The sequence below is a fragment of the Embiotoca jacksoni genome, unplaced genomic scaffold (assembly GCF_022577435.1).
Source record: "Embiotoca jacksoni isolate LCO1_2020_lvr unplaced genomic scaffold, fEmbJac1.0.p SCAF_3, whole genome shotgun sequence".
Taxonomy (NCBI): domain Eukaryota; kingdom Metazoa; phylum Chordata; class Actinopteri; family Embiotocidae; genus Embiotoca; species Embiotoca jacksoni.
Window position 1 is genome coordinate 2,959,411 of NW_027185381.1, and position 15,780 is coordinate 2,975,190.

Below are 15,780 nucleotides of genomic sequence, written 5' to 3' on the forward strand. Positions count from 1 at the left end.
CCTGTTCTCACACGATCCAGTCATGTTCGGGGTTTGAACCTGGTCTTGTGATATGAAATGGAGGCCTTTGTGTCTCGTTGGTGTGGACCTTCTCTGTATCTGTCAGGTCTTATTATTGAATCATCAAAATATTAGAAAATCTAACTATAAAACAAGGACAGGTCCAAACCCAGAATATGTACGGACCACGTACGAAACGCTCGAGGGCTTCTAATTTGAAAGGGACACAGGAGCTCACAGCATTTGGCCAATCACTGCCTCAACGTTAGCATCTTATAGGGCTCGCCTCTGTGGAGGACTCAAACTGCCAGAATCACAAATACATGTCTCCATAAATATACTAATATTCCATGAAATGCATCCATGTGTTTATTTATTTTAGTTTTGTGTAGTTTCAGGCCTTCATAGCTACACAGAAAAATAAAGACGAGGGAGTCTGGTACGGAGGGAAGAGGTGGACGTGCAGTATGAACACGCTCGCGTCGGGTTGCTGAAAGTACAAATCCGCAGTCGTGACAGTCACATAATCATTTCATAATAAAATTAATAATGAATTGATTAAAGTAATTGCAGTGTAATGTCTATTTTAAGGACTGGGTGTTTTTTGGGACCGTGTCCACACTAACAGAGGCAGTATGTCTTCATGCTGTGGATTACAGGAGGCACAGCGGTGCCAAACCACAGCGTAGCAGCTCTGCCACCCTGCCAGGCCAAAACCACAAGCTTCCCCAGAGGCTCCGCGGCAGCTGCTGTGACAGCTACCGCCTCCAAACAGAGGGAGGACGACGTCTCCGAGTCCCCGAGCTGCACTCGCAGCCTGAGGCACTTACACATACTTAACGCCTGGTTGGGCTGATGAGCAGCAGCTCTGTCTCGTACTAACAAAGCTGGTCTGGTCATTTTCTGTGGGCAAGTAAAGATCTGGCAGGACACAGGAGGCCTTTAAACAAGCAGCAGCACCGATTCTGTGGAGCTACATTTTCTTTTTGATTGATGTCAAGATGTGAATTTCATTCTGACCTCAGATCAAAATAAATTGTGGTTGTGAAGTTGATTAAAGCTGATTCATGACTCATTTGTTGGTGATTCTTTATGTCACGGGCTGAACAACATCTTCTCTGAAAGAAATCAGTAGATTACAAAGTCTTCAGGATGAATAGTCGGGCGGCAGAACTTAAGAAAAGCCTCATGTTTGAGTTTAAGCCGGTTTATTACTTCTTTATGAGACAATGGCATTTATTTCAGTTCAAGGAAGCTTTTGGACGTGTTTCTGAAAGTGGGATAAGTTGTTGTTGGTGTGAAGAAAATTTGAGTGTCAAGTTTCAAACGTCACATCTGGGATCTCTTGTTGTTTTTTCCCTTTGCAGGCTCGCCGCTCCTCCTTTTTGCCAACCGGCGTGACGTGCGGTTGGTGGATGCAGACGGCGTGCGCGGTGAGTCGGCCATCGTTGTGAGTGACCTGGAGGACGCAGCGGCCGTGGACTTCCTGTACGACGAGGGCCTGATATTTTGGACAGATGTCAGCGAGGAGGCCATCAAACAGACACACTGGAATCAGTCGTCCAACTGTGAGACTCCACGCTGTTTCCTGAGTGTTTATTCTTCTACTTAGTGAAGATTTCTCCATAAACTGTGACTTTTTAAGCTGCACATGTTAAATAGTTTACTGACGAATACATCCTCTTTCTTGTCCCCATTTCAACGTGATCATATTTCTTGCTCGCAGCCCTTAAAGAGGCCCTGGGAACCGGCCAGACCGTGGTGGTATCCGGGCTGGACAGTCCCGACGGACTGGCCTGTGACTGGCTGGGTAAAAAGCTGTACTGGACGGACTCAGAGACCAATCGGATCGAAGTGGCCAACCTGGACGGAACCTCCAGGAAGGTCCTGTTCTGGATGGACTTGGACCAGCCCAGAGCCATCGCCCTCAATCCTTCCCAACGGTAACAGAACACACTTTATATGAACAAACACACGCATGCTCTCTTTATAGTGCTGATGAAACACAACCAGACCAATCGGAACGCACCAGATTCCTCATTAGAAAAATAACTTGTTTCTGCAAAAACGGGATTGTTGATGAAACAAACAAATGCGGGATGCGAGCCTCGTCATCACTGGTGAAGGCAGCGCTGTTATTTCCTGCCCATTACACTTCTACACTGAAGTCCACAGTGACACTGATAGATCATCAGAAATGTAAGTTTGCAACATACAAACAGCAGCCCAACAAGTCTCTGCTACATTTTTTTTTTAAATGAAAGCGTTCTGTGAGACAGAAAAATAGTTTCCAAAAACAAGTCAGAAACGTGCAGAACTTTGACTGGAGTCTTTGACAGTTACAAACACGACATTTCACCGTCTTCTGTCACCAAATCTGGGAGAAGAAGAAACACGAGAAGAAGCGGGGCTTCCTGACGGGCTTCTTCTCCTTATGGTCTACTTTCATAGCTTGTTTAGACTCATTGTTATCTACTGTACCGAGGGCAGCATAGCTATGTATGGAAATACATATTTCATATTCCAAATGTCAATAAGCCCCTGTGGAAACAGAAATAGTACACATGCTGTGGTTGATGCGTGTTGCTTTTGCACAAAAACAGTATTTTAGAATTGATCTGAAGTATCCTTTGATTGCTCATTAATAAAGTAATAAATCCACCTGGTTCCTGTTTTCAGAACCTTCCAGAAAACATGCACTTTCAAGTAAATTGAAAGTCTTGAAAAGTGCAGTAGAGTGCGAACGGTACCTTTGCACCTCGTAGCTACAGAAGCATGCTGGAGCTGAAGATGCTGGGTGACGATAAAGAGAACCATCATGAGAACGGAGTGAATAGGAAAAGAGTGGCGGAGGAGTCGTGCTCTGCACAGTTTCCTGTCTGTGGTTTGCACCTCAGACTGACCTCCCCTCTCCTCACTTACAACTTGTTGGATCAGCAGCGCCTGAGCTGCAGAGATGACAGATATACGGCCGCGGACAGATTCAGTCCAGGTCCGATACACTGCAGCAGGAAGGAGCGTTTCAGCCTTATATGGTATTTGATGCTTGTTGTTTTTAAATAGACTCAAATAACTTCTGACCATGATTTAACAGTTTTCTTGATGGTTCGGTTTCCTGAAGTCTCCCAACGTGACCGCCGGAGGTTTGACCTGTTTTTAACACGAGTCCGTTGAACTCCTCACTTCTGAGCAGATGCATTAAATCATTTCCTGCAAATGCTCATAAACACTCCCAGTTTCCTTTATTGTTCAAGCATTAAGAATCTCTCGTAGCATAAACAGCTCAAACAGCCACGTCAGCGACCCAAACAGTCAGACCTAAAAAATAAATGTACAGATAATATTTATACCGATTATGAGGGTGTGCACATGGTTGAGCAGGTGGTAAAAAAAGAGGAAACTTCTAAGTCTTCTGATGGTAAAGAAAACTATGAAGGTAGATTTTATGGTATAGAAAAACATACCTCTAGTGCTATACTCATTTACTGTACTGGCACATCTAGTTTACGGTTATAGCCATATATGATTCCTCATGTTGAGAGGTGTTGTTATAGTGACAGAAAAATTTAATTTTTTTACTGATTTATAAAGTCTGGTAATAAAGGCATTTAAAGCAGAGAAAAAGAATGACAAGAAAAAATCATGGAAGGAAGCCAAACTGCAACGATCTGTAGATTTAGTGAAATACTTGAAACAAAGAGGAAATAAAACTACATTGTAAGATTTTAGTATTATGGGCTGGTGAACTGTGATTGTGTGACTGAAAGTCGAGTCAACTTTATTTAAATAGCACGTTTCGTTGCAATACACGGTGGTTCACAATAAACAAAACAAAAATACAGCAATTTATTTACAACATATAAAAGAAAGAAATTAAAAAAAGTGATATAAAATAAGTGACATGGCAGAGAATAAAAAAGACAATAGAAAATAGTATAACATCCATACAATAGATTATGAGAATGCTAAATTAAAAAGATGTGTTTTAAGATTTCTTTTGAAGGTGTTTAAAGACTGAGAAGCCCTCGGCTCTGCTGGGGTGAAAGGTGACAGAGGAGGATTGTGTTGAAATGTTTGTACATGGGGAGTTTTAGTTTGGAGTGAGACGCTGTCAGAGTAACGACTGACTCACCAGCAGAAAACACAACCGTAAATCAGCCCTGTGTTTGTATTACTGACAGTTTTCTTGTATTTTTTTTTTCCTGCAGCTACATGTACTGGACAGACTGGGGAGAAGAGCCCCGAATAGAGCGGGCCGGCATGGACGGCAGCAACAGGTACTGGAAGCACAGAAACCTTTTACAGTCATGTTTTAATTGTACGGTATCTCCTGTGTATCTAGTTACAGGTACAGTAACAGATATACGAGTGTAACACAACAGAAGCATTCGATTTTAGAAACCACTAGACTCTTTGGTCCGTTCATCTTCACCCCTCTGTGTCCCGACAGGAAAGTGATCGTGAATGAGGACATCTACTGGCCCAACGGCCTCACCATCGACCTGGTGGAGCAGAAGCTGTACTGGGCCGATGCCAAACTCAGCTTCATCCACAGAGCCAACCTGGATGGATCGGCACGGTACGGGATTGTGTGTGTGTTTGTTGACGGGAGTTCCTCACCAGCTGTGTTGAAGTGTTCAGACGCTCTGAACTCCTGTTAGTTATACGTTAGGTGACGGCGCATTTTTGGTTCTTATAATAGTCAACGGGTCACAGATGAGACTTGTACATGTTTGAAGCAAGGTGCCTTTAGACTTTTAAACATTTGGTGAGTTGATTGCAAGTTTCGGGTTTAATAAAATCTGGTGGTGAAAAAGTAAAAAGTGTTTGAGAGCAGAGAGACTTTTTTCTTTTACCTCCATCGTGTTGGTTTTATGTGAGTGTTTTTTTCCCTCAAACTTAATTCATGTCACTCTGATTGGTTGGCTTGTAGATGCAGCAGCAGTCACACTCTTAGATTTAGACTTTATTAATCCCACTGTGGGGAAATATAGTCTTCAAATTTATTAACTCAGAGAACTTGATCTGTATTTTGCGGCAGGCCGTCGCTACAGAAGCTCCAAATCATCATTCTACCGTGATTCACTCACGGCTGTCAACTTATGTCTTCAACATCCCAACATCACATGGTTGCAGAGATACGGTGTTTAATCTGAGTTTACATGACAGCTGGAGTGATGAAACAATTTGTTTGCTAATTTATTTGCACACGCATACAAACACAAAAGCTGCTTTGAAATCTGGAGGTGGTTAAATTTTTTTCCTTTCTTTTTTCCCCTCAAACACGCACGCACGCACGCACACACACACACGCACGCACGCACGCACGCACGCACGCACGCACGCACACACACACACACACACACACACACACACACACACACACACACACACACACACACACACACAGATGATGATTGATGAGAGCCAGTTTGTGCTCTCCCTCTCCTGATCAACACACACACTTCTCCATCCTTCATGTTTGATTGAATTGATTATAATAAAGTGTTTTCGGTCACTCAGGCTGCATGTAAATGTGTTGCTTTCATAAGAATCGGAGTTGTTGAGGTATCGTCTGGTCACACTGCTGCGATATATTTGTTATAGATATTCACGTTGCCTCGAGGAGGATTCCTCAGGATTTTCATGTTGCATGCACCAGACGAAGTTCTTGCAACAGTCCCAGTTTGTAGCAATTTAACTGATGTGAGATGAACAGACTGAGAACTTTATTTCATCAGATCAAACAGATGTTGACATCAGATACTTTCGTATACTGTGTACTTTAAATAAAGAGTTAAGAAATCACAGCCGCCCTGTATCACAATACTCAGCATATTGCAAAATGTTTAAGATCTCCTTAATATCACATTGGGACTTAAGTATGAGGGTTATATTGTATTTTGGGGCCTCTGAGGATTCCCACCCTTAACTTCCACATAATTTTTATAACTTAAAAATAATGAATGGAACAAGTTGTGTGTATTTAGACATTAAATTGCTCAATTCAAAATGTTTTTTTCATAACCAGTAAACCTGTAAAACAGCACTTCAGTAAATCTCATTCGTACAGTTTTTCATTTGTAGAAATATTTATAGAAAAAAGCCGCCTTTCCTGTCGTTGTGAACGAGCTTTTGTCCGGTCCTGCAGTGAGACGGTGGTGGAGGGCACCCTGACCCATCCTTTCGCGCTGACGCTGTCGGAGGAGACTTTGTACTGGACGGACTGGCAGACCCGCTCCATCCACGCCTGCAACAAACACAGCGGAGACAAAACCAGAGAGATCCTCAGCGGGATTTATTCGCCGATGGACATCCAGGTCCTGGAGGCATATCGGCAGCCTTACAGTGAGTGTTCAGTGCGTCGGAGAAAGCTCGGACAGATCGTCACGTCATTGATCTCTATTCACTGATAAATAATTCCACGTTATAGAAGCAACATAAAGCAGATCATTTAAACTCTCTCACATCACTTACAGCTGATTTGTATATTCATGTCATTTCTAACAGGTAAAATGTCACTCGAATCTTTATAATATCGATCTCGCTCTTCTAATTTTCCTTCCTCCTGGTTCAGGCCTCTTCCTCTCTTCTCATCTGCTCTTGTTGTCTTTGTCACGACAGTCCAGACCCCCTGCAGTGACGGCAACGGAGGCTGCAGTCATCTCTGCCTCCTGTCTCCGGTGCAGCCGTTCTACAGCTGCGCCTGCCCCACCGGAGTCCAGCTGAAACCGGACGGAAAGACATGCAAGCCAGGTATGGATGCTGTTTACACCGGTATGACCGAACTGACTGCCACTCTAATCTCGTGTTAGAAAAAGTAGTCAATGCTTTAAAAAGCACGTCGTACTGGTTGGGTTTCACAGCACCGTGTTCTCGCTGTGGCTGCTGCCGCCACCACACTTCACGTAACACGTAACAAAACCTGTTTATGTTTGCAAAAAATAAAATCAGGTACATAAATATTAAGAGCTCTATTGGAGCCGTAGTGCAAACGCAGGTCTAAGATCTGTGACTGACTTGTTTGGTAATTTGGTGAATCTGTGCTGCAGTGTGGCACCGTGATAAAAGTAGGTGGAGTAGATGATTGGAAGGTGTGTCACAGCTGACTTCAATCACAGCCAATCAAATCAGCTCCTCTCGTCCCCTTTAAAACCGCTGTGTCGCAGCTTATTGTCAATTTCTAATGACTGAAGAAGGAGCAGACCGACACCATCCCAACTGGAAACATTTAACATTTAACTATATCATTTAACTCATAATTTGATTTCCTACTTCATCATTGATTAAATGTTAAAGTGAACAAAGATTAAGAGTGATGTGGTCCAAACGTCACTGATGTCGTGGTGTTAATAAATGAGTTGCATCGGGAGCTTTGAGTGTTAATAATTGTGGGATGTTGGATCGGTCTGTTCGCTTGGCCCACCGAAGACACGAAAATATCTCTCCACCAGCTGTGCTGAACTTAGAGCTGGTCTGAGCTCCGGTGTATCTTTACTGCCCCCCCCCCCACCCCCCGCCGCCCACACACACACACTTCCTGCATCTTACTGTTGATGCATAAAAACAGCAACTGAGGGCAAGTGTGGAAAAATGCCCGTTTGAAAGTAGGTCCTCGTATATCAGCCAAAATCTGTGATAATGTGATCCAGACTTTAGTTCCTCTTTAAGACAATAAGGCTCGACTCTGGACGGGTTTACTGTTGTTGTCACCTCGTTGTTAAGCTCAGTCTCACTTCTTAAGAGTTTCAGTGATGCTCATGATGAGTAAAAGGACATAACTGATAAGAAATGACGTAGTAACAAAATCCCAGCTGCACCAAAACTGAATCATAAATACATCTCAGAAGTATTAGTTTATCTGCTCATCTTTTCCCCAAACGTTACACTAAGTTCTAGCCTGGTTGTACAGTCTGATAGTTGATGCTTCCTATTGTAACCCAACCCCACTACATACATACACAGAATAATGAGTGTGTGCCTTCCATTGTGTTTAGTGTGTGATGCAATGGTGCAGCACAGGGTGTATCAGCTGAAAACAAGTAAAGATGACCTGTCTGGTAGCTGCATGGAGCTCCAACTGACCGGCCGCCATGTTGATTCCCACGATAGCCAAACAATAGAGCCTTATTCTGCAAAAACACAACACTGTGCTAGAGTTTGTCTGTTATGTGAATGTATTAAATTTGAATGAAGCATGCCAACCAATCACTTAGCCTCTGTCGACAATAAAAACAACAATGCTCTATTGTGTCAGCCTGCAGTTTGTGCGGCTGTGTGTGTGTGTCTTTGTGTCCGTGCTTCTAATTTGTTTTGCTTGGCTGGTTAAATTGAAGGCGTTTGTTATTGCGCTGGCAGTAGAGCGTGTGTGTGTGTGTGTGTGTGTGTGTGTGTGTGTGTGTGTGTGTGTGTGCGTGTGCGTGCGTGCGTGCGTGCGTGCGTGCGTGCGTGCGTGTGACACACAGACTGTTTGTCAGAGGTCTTTAAGTGTCTCAGAATGAAGTCAGGCGAAGAGAGGAGTGGAAACATGGAGGTTTCCCCTCCTTTCTTTTCGCTCTCCCGTCATTTACCCGCCCCGCCTCGGTCATTTAGGTAACGATGGAACATCTCTCGATGTCAAGTGTGTTTGGTGCCGAGGCTGAGAGATGCCAGATTTTGATTGGCTGTTGAAAGTGAAGCTGGACCACCAAGCAGATAAATATGGTCACAATTTGCAGATCTGTGGGGGTGTTTTTTTTTTTAATCTGAGCTGTTTGACAGTATTTTAGATATTGAAGCTTATGTTTTATTCATTATAGGATGTATACAGCGTGCCTACAGATCCTTTATTGCCTTTGCGGGTTTTATTAAAACATCAGCGGCGTTTTGTGCTGTACAGTCGCAGCTTTGTCTTCTGAATCGAGTGAACGATTTGAAATGTGAGACAAAGATGTGAAAGAAAGATAAGGCAGACAAGGGAATAGAAAGAGACACTTTGAACTGCTTTAAATGTGAGCTCTTCAGAGTCAGAGGTGTGAGAGACAAAGAAAAAACGCTTAATTGTCTCCCATGAGGCGAGTTTGGCTGCTCTTAAATCAACCAACAGCCAAACACGGCGGTGGATCCCTCAGGACAGCAGAGCCCTTTGTTTCCAGACTGGCTGGAGGAAGAAGGCAGTAAAAGTGATCGCAGTCGAGCTCGGCTCAGGCTCGAAATCTTCTTCTTTCTTTTTTTTTTTTTTTTTTTTTACCACAGATAGATTGATTTTGGACTGCGGGATTTGGCTCTCATCCAGATACCAACTTCTTAGACTTGGATCTGCCGGATGGCACCTTGATATCTTCACTTTAATGACATGAGCTTTGGAGAAATGTGCAGTTTTCCCAACGGGAGGAAAGATTTCTGCTGTTGGTCAAGTGTACAGTGTAATGAGTGCACTCGTCTGAGACATGCAGGACAGATGCCACAGAATACCTTCTGTTACATACTAATACACCTCACTATATCAACCATCAAACCCTGGCTGGCAGATGCAGATCTTCGTCGAATTATGCATGCAAAAAGCTTAAAAAATGTGTAATACTTCACTTAGGAGGTTTAACCTGATTTGAATGCATCTGTAACTGTTTATTAATAAAGGCTTAACAAGTTAGAATAAGTGAAATCATTATTTGTCCACCATCTGTTCGAGCAGTTAAAACAACAGCTGTCAGCAGGAAAAGTGAGTTGTGCTGGTTGTCTGGTAAATATTCCTCTAAATCTGCTGCTCTTATGGAAGACAAGATACCCTGAGGTTATTTCGAAGTTTAGGTGATGAGAGTGGCGCGTCTTCCTCTTCAGTAACAGTCCATCTGATTGGCTCCTGTCCGTTCAGACGGGTCACCACCAGGAGCTCAGTCCAACTGGTTTGGTACCGTCTGTTTTTCATTGCAGACCTTCTTGCAACATTACACGTCGTATCATTTCATCAAAACTTCATTAAACATCAGTATTTTTGCTGTAGGTTCTTGTATTGGATCATAACACACAGGGTAGTATTTTGCGTTGCTTCTGAGAGATTAGTTTTCCTCAGATTTTCCTACAGACCAGCCCAAACCCAACCTTTTTTTTTTTAAGTTTTTTTTAAGTTTTTTTGTTTCAACCACAATGTAAACACAATGGGATCACAGTTTATCTGCTCCTGGGCTTAAATCTTTCAAGCTGTTGGTGTTTTACGGGGTTCGACTTGTAAAAGTTTCCGTGTGTCTCGCCAGAGTGGCCTAATAATTGTACAAAATGGTGCAACAGCACCTTTGAGAAGCATATAATGCTGGATCGTTGTTGAAATGGTGTCAGAGAGGTGTTGGTTGCCCCATAGTTTTACGAGCTGTATGAACACAGTGACCTTTTCATGGCACCCCTCGAACTGGAATTAGATAAATGGTACATGGTGCAGGACACGCCTGTATCCCCATGTTTGGTTTTCATCAAGATGAAAGTCTTCAGCGGAGCAGCGGAAATAAATATACATTTTTTGAAGGCTGAAATTGTAGAGAAAAAAAAAATCACAGATCAAAGAATCAAAGAATGAACACCGACATTAATACAACTCATCTGTTTATTATTTTCAGGAGCAGAGCAGGTTCTGCTGCTGGCTCGACGGACGGACCTGAGGAGAATCTCACTGGACCTACCAGACTTCACCGACATCGTACTACAGGTACACACAAACACACACACACACACACACACACACACACACACACACACACACACACACACACACACACACACACACACACACCAGTCTGAATCATCATCATCTTCATCACTCTTCCTCTCCTCACGCAGGTCGATGACATCCGCCACGCCATCGCCATAGACTACGACCCGGTTGAAGGTTATGTGTACTGGACAGATGACGAGGTTCGGGCCATCCGGCGGTCCCACATCGACGGCAGCAACGCCGTGATGCTGGTTACCACGGAGGTCAACCACCCAGATGGCATCGCCGTCGACTGGGTGGCCAGAAACCTTTACTGGACCGACACGGGCACCGACCGGATCGAGGTACCGCTGACACTTTACTGAGTTTACAGCTGTTTGTATAAACCACGGAGAGTTAAACACACGTGATCGGGTTGGACGAATGTAAGCGATGTCCTACGTTAATATTGTCGCGTGGTTTTACAGGTCACGAGGCTGAATGGGACCTCCCGGAAAATTTTGATTTCTGAGAACCTGGACGAGCCCAGAGCCATCGTTCTGGACCCCGTTAACGGGTAGGTGTTGGCGTGTGAATGGAGTCTGGTCGGCTCTGCCAGCAGCTACCGTGAAGGATGCTGAGCTCACGTTGTTCATAGTTTTTCTCAGAGTTTGAAGGATTTCATCAGTCTGTGTTGATGAAACCATTAAAAACAGTATCCAATGTAAAAAGGTTTCCAACAGCTGATCTGACCTCTCGTTGCCTCCGTGTCTCTCAGCTACATGTACTGGACTGACTGGGGGGAGCATCCAAAGATAGAGCGGGCTAACCTGGATGGAACGGAGCGGTTGGTTCTGCTCAACAACTCCCTCGGCTGGCCCAACGGACTGGCGATAGATTACGCGGCCGGAAAACTGTACTGGGGAGATGCTAAAACGGACAAGATAGAGGTATGTCCCACATCAAGTCTGCACAGCATCCGTGTTTGGTCCGTCTTCACCGGTCCAGTGGGGTCTGATCCAGTTTGGTCTGATCCAGTTTGTTCTGATCCAGTTTGGTCTGATCCAGTGGGGTCTGATCCAGTTTGGTCTGATCCGGTTTGTTCTGATCCAGTTTGTTCTGATCCAGTTTGGTCTGATCCAGTGTGGTCTGATCCAGTTTGTTCTGATCCAGTTTGGTCTGATCCAGTGTGGTCTGATCCAGTGGGGTCTGATCCGGTTTGGTCTGATCCGGTTTGTTCTGATCCAGTTTGTTCTGATCCAGTTTGGTCTGATCCAGTGTGGTCTGATCCGGTGTGCTCTGATCCGGTGTGGTCTGATCCAGTTTGGTCTGTACTGGTCTGAGCTGACCTGTTGTACATATTTCCAGTGACTCCTGTCATTAATACATCTGGTTATTATCAACTGACAAATTTGAAAGTCTGCTATGAAAAAGGCCAAATATGTTTCAGTCGATCCACTCGGTGTTTAATTGACTTATCATTTTAGTTGTAATCTTTGGTTTTAAACAGAAGTGCTTCCTTTGAACTGGATAATATTCTTCCTCCACATTAGACTCGTCTCCAAGTGGATCTCATGAAACCTGCTGCAGCAGCTCGAACTGCTCAGACTCACACTGAGCCTCAGATTTGGAGCTAAACGACCATCGTTTTGGGAACGAGTGCAGACTCTCACTCTGATTTCTAGATCTCAGATGTTTGTCTGTGATGAGCAAAGTGTGATCAAGGTTTTAAAGGTGTCAGGGATGAATGCAGGTCAGTGGAGGCAAATAATCAATACAGCAAAATGCTAAATATATAGAATCGCGATAATATATGGTGATGTAAACATGGCGATGATACTGTATGGAGGGGCCTCTGGTTCCCCCCCACCCCCCGCCCCGCTCCAGGTCACACTGTGGGACTGCAGCCATCTAAATGTGCAGACAGAGTTTTTGGCCACAGAATTTAAGTCACTGCCAAAAACCTGAAAAAGCTTCAATGAGCTGCATGTCAGTGTGGAAGAGTCGCTGTTTTCAACTTAAAAGCAAGTCAAACTTTTCTCAAATGGAGGCTTTGGACCGGGATAAATGTCTCTGGTCAGCTGGACAGGCAGCGCTGCAAACACACACACACACACACACACACACACACACACACACACACACACACACACACACACACACACACACACACACACACACACACACACACACACACAGACCTGTGAGAGCAGCTGTGCTGTGAGAACATGAAAACACACCAGTCTGAGAAGTGGGAGGGGGGGGGGGGGGTGGAGAGAGGCAGGGCTGGTTGGTTGTTTTGCTGCCCTTCCCCCTCTCCCCTTCTCCTCCCCCCTCCCCTTCTCCTCCTCTCCCCCATTCTCCTCCTCTCCCCCCTCCCCATGACTACCATGAACCCTTTTAAGTATGTTCTCCATTCTCCTTCAGCCTGTTGATATCTCACACTGTTTTCCTGTAGACATTACAACATCTCCATGTTCCTTCTTCTGATCTTTTCATCTCCCTGTTTGATATTTTTTTTTCCTCATTCAGCTCTGATTGGTCTTTGTTTCCTTTCCATTCTTTTCTTCCTTCCCAGTATTTCCTCCTGCTTTCGTCTGGTTTTGGTCGGCATCTCTGCGATCTGGTGATAGTTGTTGCATCTGTTTAGTTGTGTTTCAACATTTGTAAAAGTTAGCTTGTGTTCCAGTGTTTTACAGCAGCAGAGAGAGAGTGGGGGTAGGGGGTGGGGTACTACAACACACTGCTGAATGCCTGGGCTTTCTGGCTGAATGCTTACCAATTGAAAGGCAGTGGCTGCTGTGCCTCCCTCCCTCTCCCTCCGTCAGGGTGAAAGGACCCACCTCAAAGGGCTTTTTTTTTCTTTTTCTTCACATTTCAACCTTGTTTTTATCCAGCTGAAAAGAAACTGCTGCTGAGGGTGAAGACATTTCCATCACTCCTCTGTCTGCCTCTCTCTCTCTCTCTCTCTCTCTCTCTCTCTCTCTCTCTCTCTCTCTCTCTCTCTCTCTCTCTCTCGTGCACGAGTGTATGTGTGTGTGTGTGTGTGTGTGTGTGTGTGTGTGTGTGTGTGTGTGTGTGCGTGCGCACATTTAATTTTGTTCTGTTTTTTATTATACACACATGCATTCAGTTCATTTTAATTTTAATTAAATAGCACCAAATCACAATATAAGTAATCTCAGGGCACATTGCACAGTGAGGTCATTACAACAGAACTTTACAATATTATAGAGAGAAATTCAATTCTTCAATTCTATGAGATGCAATGCATGTCATTAACTTTGTGTAAATATTTTCTGCAACCATACAATACCATTGTAACATCAATATCAGTTATTGTTCAAAAATATTGTGATATTGGAAATAAATCAAGAAAATGATGGAATAAGAAATACTGAAATGACATGTTAGCTGCATTCAAAGATGAATTCACAGCTAAATGCATGTGCAATAATCACAAAGCATCCACACACTTCAATCTCTTATTTTATAAATGAATACTGTTAGAACATGTTGAGCCCTCTTCTAAAGGACAAACCTTTTATTTATCACGACAAGCCTTAAAGTCTTCATGCTGTCCGTCTTAACTCAGCTGATCGTCCTGATCTTTCAGTAAAAGGTCAATAAAGGTTTGATATTCAGTTCTGCCTCCAGCATCCTATACAACACATGATGTTTGGAGAGTAACTGAGCTGTCTTTTGAAGCCAGGGTCTGTAAATTTAAAGAAAGTCAGTCATGGTTTGTCGGCGCCGTTAGTTTTAGATCACAAAAACACAAGACTGAAACAAACACAAAGATTTCCAGTAATTTAGTTTGATCCTGAAGAAATTCCAATAAATACATTCACTTCGAACCAATGCATGGAAATTTTCACCGCTATTTGTGTTGGCGTATTATATAGGTGTGTGTGTGTGTGTGTGTGTGTGTGAGTGTGTGTCTCCACCGTGGAGACATAACTCTGTTGATACACTTACATTGTGGGGACTTGGCTTCCTCCTCATGATGTAAATCATTACATTTTCGGGTGCAGACTTGGTTGAAGGTTAAATGAGGGTTAGGTCTACTTAAGTGTGTGTGTGTGTGTGTGTGTGTGTGTGTGTGTGTGTGTGTGTGTGTGTGTGTGTGTGTGTGTGTGTGTGTGTGTGTAGCGATCCTGCCAAACAGCTGAAAACTGAACAGCACACAGCATTTTACCTCCTGAAAGAGAGCAGAGAAAATGATAAAAGAGCGAGTGTTTCTCCAAGAACAGTGGAGGAATGCTCCCCCTCTCCCCTTCTCCTTGTCTCCTCCTCCTCGCCCTCCCTCTGCCCCTCTCCTCTCAGTGTTTTCAGGTCTTTTTTTTTAAAGAAATCTGACTCCTCCCGCGCCCCACCACCCCCACCTCCTCGTCTGTGGAAAAGAAAAAGCCCTGTGAAGTTGCCGCACAGGCCTCCTCCTTTAAAAAGCAGCGTGTGTGAGAGAGCTTTGACTGATGTGTTGCTTTCTCTGCACTCACACATAAAACGGCTGCTTTGTTGTGATTATGCAGATTGACTATGCGTAGCGCCATTCAGTCACACTGTTTGAGCCATATGGTAACTGCTTGTGTGTGTGTGTGTGTGTGTGTGTGTGTGTGTGTGTGTGTGTGTGTGTGTGTGTGTGTGTGTGTGTGAGGTGGAACTCAGACAGCAGGGAGGTGTGTATAGTGGAATTTCCCCTGCTTAAGGCCCTGCACCTTGTTTCAATAGCGCGTCTCCTCGGCCGTGTCTTGTTTCTGCAGCCAAACAGGCTGAATCTGTCCAACACCCACGGAGACCGACCGTGGTTGTTAATGTCAGCGGTGGAAAGCAGGTTTAATCCAGGACCGTGTTTAAGTGCAGTTTTGAAACCAGCCTCGCTTGCCTGGAAGATGGGAACAGATCATGTGGAAAAACTGATCGCATGTTTTAATTCGGAGAAGATATAAAAACTCTTCAATCTTGGTGTATTTCCCATTAATTGCACCTCATGCTGACTTTGCACTCTCCATATCTGTAGAGATTCAGGGGAAACAGTATATTGGAGCAGAAAGCATGAGCTTCCTGATTTTCCCCTGCGGGTCGTTTTGTTTTTGAGTCTGTCTGAAAGTAAAAGC

The 15,780-nt window shown here is 44.1% G+C and overlaps 1 protein-coding gene across 1 annotated transcript in view; it reads left to right on the forward strand.

Moving 5' to 3' along the window:
- Positions 1-15,780, forward strand: part of lrp5 (low density lipoprotein receptor-related protein 5) — a 46,930-nt gene that overhangs the window by 8,010 nt on the left and 23,140 nt on the right. Inside the window, 10 exon segments of the mRNA XM_069162426.1 lie at positions 1,368-1,568; positions 1,727-1,943; positions 4,209-4,277; positions 4,451-4,579; positions 6,152-6,348; positions 6,625-6,756; positions 10,590-10,678; positions 10,810-11,028; positions 11,152-11,240; positions 11,442-11,613. Coding sequence (XP_069018527.1) covers positions 1,368-1,568; positions 1,727-1,943; positions 4,209-4,277; positions 4,451-4,579; positions 6,152-6,348; positions 6,625-6,756; positions 10,590-10,678; positions 10,810-11,028; positions 11,152-11,240; positions 11,442-11,613 — 1,514 coding nt within the window.